Source organism: Hypanus sabinus, unplaced genomic scaffold (genome assembly GCF_030144855.1).
Source record: "Hypanus sabinus isolate sHypSab1 unplaced genomic scaffold, sHypSab1.hap1 scaffold_1153, whole genome shotgun sequence".
NCBI lineage: Eukaryota > Metazoa > Chordata > Chondrichthyes > Myliobatiformes > Dasyatidae > Hypanus > Hypanus sabinus.
In genome coordinates this window covers 90667-95745 of record NW_026779211.1, presented here as the reverse complement: position 1 = coordinate 95745, position 5079 = coordinate 90667, and the positions used below count along the sequence as shown (strand labels likewise).

The 5079-nt window shown below is 49.3% G+C and overlaps 1 gene segment (V, D, J or C); it reads right to left on the bottom strand.

Moving 5' to 3' along the window:
* Nucleotides 1-1411: 1411 nt before the first annotated feature.
* On the bottom strand, nucleotides 1412-4063 carry LOC132386422 (T cell receptor beta variable 30-like). The segment is given in 2 exon segments: nucleotides 1412-1779; nucleotides 3997-4063. Coding segments are annotated over 2 exon segments (435 nt in total).
* Between the last annotated feature and the right edge of the window lie 1016 nt (nucleotides 4064-5079).

The following is a 5079-nucleotide window of genomic DNA, read 5'->3' as shown; positions in this document are numbered from 1 at the left end:
AAGGGGCGACCGGTGGGGAGCTGTCGGTGTGTTTAACCCTGACCTGGGTTGATAGCTCACTGTGAAAAACCGGCATTCCTCTTTCTGTGGTCACAAGTTGGTAACTTTAAATAAGTTTCGGAAGCAGGAGGACGACGTGGAGGATCCGCATCGGCATTGGGAAGACAAACCAACTCTCTATTTCTCTCTCCAGCTCTACTCAATTCAAATTCCAGAACTGAACTGATTACGTACCATCCCACCGGAAGACTGTATCACCCAATCAGCTGAGCTGGGAAAGACTGAGAACCCTACTTACTCACCTATATAAGTGTATATGCTCTGCTAACCTGTTTACCTTATCTTGTGTAATATGACTTTATTCACGTAGTTACTAATAAAATAGAGTTTCTAACGGAAGATTCAGTCTCCAGGTGTGTCCACACGGCGACCATCTACTGCCGCTCTCTGGCTTCTCCATGAACAACTCCTCAGTCTGTTTTCCTCTTTTGTTTACCCGACGTCGTTTGTGTCTGAGTGTGTGTGTGTGTGTGTGTGTGTGTGTGTGTGTGTGTGTGTGTGTGTGTGTGTGTGTGTGTGTGTGTGTGTGTGTTTGTGTGTGTGTGTGTGTGTGTGTGTGTGTGTGTGTGCGTGCGTGTGTGTGTGTGTGTGTGTGTGCGTGTGTGTGTGCGTGTGTGTCTGTCTTTGTGTGTGTGTGTTTGAAATACAAACTGCCTCTTTAATTAGATATGTGTGTGTGTGTGTGTGTGTGTGTGTGTGTGTGTGTCTGTGGCTGTGTGTGCGTGTGTGTGTGTGTGTGTGTCTGTGTGTGTGTGCGTGTGCGTGTGTGTGTGTGTGTGTGTGTCTGTGTGTGTGTCTGTGTGTGTGTGTGCGTGTGTGTGTGTGTGTCTGTGTGTGTGTGTGTGTGTGTGTGTGTGTGTGTGTGTGTTTGTGTGTTTATTTAACTATTTACTTCCTTTGTTACTTCCTTGAAGCGGAGAGAGGGGGATAGAAGGGGAGACAGACAGAGAGGGTTGAGCCAGAGGCAAGCAGAGAGAGAAGGTGAGGGGAAGTGGAAGGGTGAGGTGCGTAGTAGGGTTGAGCGGAGTGAGTGAGAGAGGGAGAAAGTGAGGAAAGACAGTGATTGCCCAGGAGCCCCTCCGTCTCTCCGCTTACTGACCCAGCAACCTTTTACGACATCTACCTCATACTTCTCGTCCGTCCCCCACCCTTCACCCTCACACTCCTGCTCCCCCCCCGCCCCAATCTCTCCTTCTCTCCCCCCTCTCCCACTTCCTTTACATTACCTCTGCCGGCACCACGAGCAAATCTGGAGAAAATCGCTTTGATTCTCAGTATAAGCTGCAGACGGGCCCTGTACGTGCTTTTTAATCCGCATGTGCGTGCCCTGTGCAGCACAGTTCACTGACTCTCACAGATCAGCTGCTTCCTGTCGGGCGAAGGTTTTTGTCGGGCCCCGGCGTGTCTCTGAGCCACTGTGAGGACTCCAGGCGCAGTAGTAGACGGCCGACTGGTCCGGGCGCACGCTGGCCGAGCTGAGAATGAACGTCTCTGCAACGGGTCTCCGGGCGGTGAAGCCGTTCACAGACCCCTCCGGAATTACTACTTTGATAGCCCCGGAATAAAACAGGTTCTGAATCTCCTTTCCGGGATATTGTCGGTACCAGTAGAGATAATTGCCAGCGCTACCGCCGTCCAGGATGCATTTCAGCTCCACGCTCTCGCCGGGAGATTTGGAGAGAGCCGGCGTGTCCTGGCGAACGGACTGCGAGGTCGCTCCTGCGGAAGGGAAAGTGAAGTGGAGAGAGGTAAGTGAATGGGAAGTGGAAAGAGGTAAGTGAACCGGAATCCCCGAGTCCGTGGGATGAATTATTAACATGACAGGCCAGATCGGGGTATCGGGGTAAACGAACGAGGTGATTTGTCACAGCAGAGTTCCAGGATTCCGATCAATGATCAGAAACGCTTAAGAACAAATTTAACATTCCCTATTAATACGTATTAAAGAGTACAATATTTTTAATCTGGCTAATATTTTGATGTTCTGATAACTGTGACCAAACCTGGTTACGGATTGAAGATTAGTTATTGTGTGAGATCATTTCTTACCCTGAAGCAACGGCGCTAGAACGAGTAACAGCAACATCCTCTCTCCGGTGTCCTCTGTGTTGTGCGATGTAGCGACTGGGGAGAAACGCCTCGTCAATGCTCCGCCCCTTCCTGGCAAATTCCCCCCTACATTCCACATCTGGTGTGGGGGCGGAGGCGGGGGGTATCGGAAAATGCTGCAGAAGTTGGTCTCGACTCTGTGTTGTGCGAGGGAGCAATTGCCCTCAGTCTCCAATCCGGAATACGGAGAATGCTGAAGAGGTGGGACAAAGCCCGAAACGTCATTTCCATATCTGCGCCCAGACCTGGCGAGTTCTGACAACAATTTGTGTGTGTGTTGATTCGGATGGACAGCATCTGGAGACTTCCGCGTCTTTAGCGGGTAGTAAACTCCGCCATCATTAACAGTAGCCCGCCCAGCACAGAGCACATCTTCAACAGGCGATCCCTCAGTAAGGCAGCATCAATCATTGTCGAGCTCCACCACCCAGTACATGCCCTCTTCTCATTACTACCATCAAGGGGGACGTGCGGGAGACCGGGGACCCACACTCAACGATTCAGAAACAGCTTCTCGCCCTCCGCCATCAGATTTCTGATCTGATCATGAACCCATGAACACCACCCCGTGTTTTATTTCCTCTCTTGTTTGCCCAAAGTGTTTCTGTATGTGTGTGTGCGTGTGTGTGTGTGTGTGTGTGTGTGTGTGTGTGTGTGTGTGTGTGTGTGTGTGTATGTGTATGTGTCTGTGATATGTGTCTGTGTGCGTATACAATCTGTCTGCTTAGCTGTACATCTGACTGTTTATCTATTTATTAATTTCCGTATTAGTCTATTTATTTATCTGCTATTTATTGTCTACGCAGTCGTCTATTTATAAGTTATTTGTGTATTTATTTACATTTATCGTAATTGATAATATATTTGATCTATTGCACCGGACTGTTGTCGAAGTAACAATAAATTTTACCACATATACCATTCATGATAAACCGGATTCCGGTTCTGATAATGATCCGCCACTCCTCCCCTTGTGATTGGCGGCCTGGTCGCCTGGAGACCAGGAGGGGGCGCTGTAGGAGGAGCTGGAAGTGACGAACTCAGAAAGGTGAGGCATCTGGAGCGTGGAATCAGCGGAGAAAACCTGTAAATGCAGGTCAATATAGTTCGATTCCGGCTGGATTTCCAACCTTTTCACTTATATCATGGACAGATTTCAGGAAGCGGGGGATCCGTGGTCTCCGTCTACTGTTAGTATTGCTGATTAAGGACGTGTAGGCTGACTTTGCGGGCTCCCGTCCAGCGGCAGAACTGTTCGGTCATTCCGGAATTCCGGAATGTGAGACCAGGAGTTGAAACGTGGACGGGAGGGAATTGAAAATGTGAAATTTGTGTTGGTGAGTCTGCCAGTGTATGTCCCGTCCTGCTGCATCACTTTGGTAGGGGATTCTGTGGGATAGAGTTAATTTGTTTTATTCACTCGTCCAGCAGAGGGCGATATCACACCATGTATCAGGCAGTGAAGGACATTCAAGCAACGCACACAAAATGCTGGTGGAACGCAAGAGGCCAGGCAGCATCTATAAGGAGAAGCACTGTCGACTTTTCGGGCCGAGACCCTTCGTCGGGACAAACTGAAAGGGAAAATGAAGGACACGCACGGCTTCTCAAAGGGGATTTCAACTTGGTCCCTCTCCAGTGGGTATCTGTCCCTCTGCATATTCTGCCCTTCGATCGAAACCAAGACAACCGTCCAGGTACCAACGAAAAGTCGACAAATCTCGTTGAAATCATAGATTCACACAGAAATAAAGCAGTGCCCCAGGTGATTGGTATCGATCTCTCAGCACCCTCACTACCCGGGATACTTCCTCTTCTCCATCCGACCAGCGCCGCGGAGGCACAGGATCCGGAACAGTGAAAGATCCTCGAACAAGTTCTTCCCCTCCGCCATCAGATGTCTGAAAGGTCCGTAAACCCAGAAACACCACTTTGTTATTCCGCTCGCTTTATACACCACTTGTACAGTTTCTCTCGTAACTGACCGAGGGGGAAGTGGAAGAGTGGGTAAATACGGTTACAGGAAAGGCGAGGCTTGGTTGTGTTGTGGGAAGTGCATAAGGTTGGTCTTTGCTTACAACGGGTCTTTGGTAGGATGCAGAGCTGGACAGAGGAGAGTCCGATGGAGTTCAACCAACCAAGACAGAGGAAGGATGCGGAAGCCCTGTCACAACCAGGACTCGGCTGCGCAACAGATTCGATAATCGTGCTCGTGGATATGTATGTGTCAGATAACAATTTCAATACGCCGGTATTGAACTCCCTGCTTATCGTTGTAGCTTCTACCGGTACTCGAGCAAAGCACAGCAACGTTCCGCTGCCGGCTTGAATTCGGCCGTCCCCGAGAACAGTGGACTGACTCTGAGGACGAGCGGTACTCGGTTTACGTTTAGATATTCCGTTCAGACGCGGTGTTCGCATCTCGGTTCACGTCTGAGAGTTTTAGTAATGGAACATGGAACAGTACAGCTCAGGCACAGGCCTTAAGGCCCACAATGTTGTGCTCAACCAAACAAATTAATAAACCAATGGCCAACTAAATAAATCCCTTCTGCCAGCACAATGACCCTATCTCTCACTTTTCCTCTTTAATCTGCCACCACCCGGCAGCAAATTCCAGGCACCCACCACTTTCTGTAAAAATTTAAAAAAACACTTTTCTCTTTCATCTCCTTTGATATTAACCGCTCTCACCACAAATGCATTCTGTCAGGTATTAGGCATTTCAACTCTGGCGGAATGGTACTGTCTGTCTGCTCAATGCCTCTCGTAATCTTGTTAACCTCCATCTGATCTCCCTTCGGTAACCCTGGAGGGAAGTACCTGAGTTTGACCAATCCCATGCCCTCAAATCCATGCAACATCCTGGTGAACCTCTTGTACAACCCCCCAAGGCCTCAACAAACTATA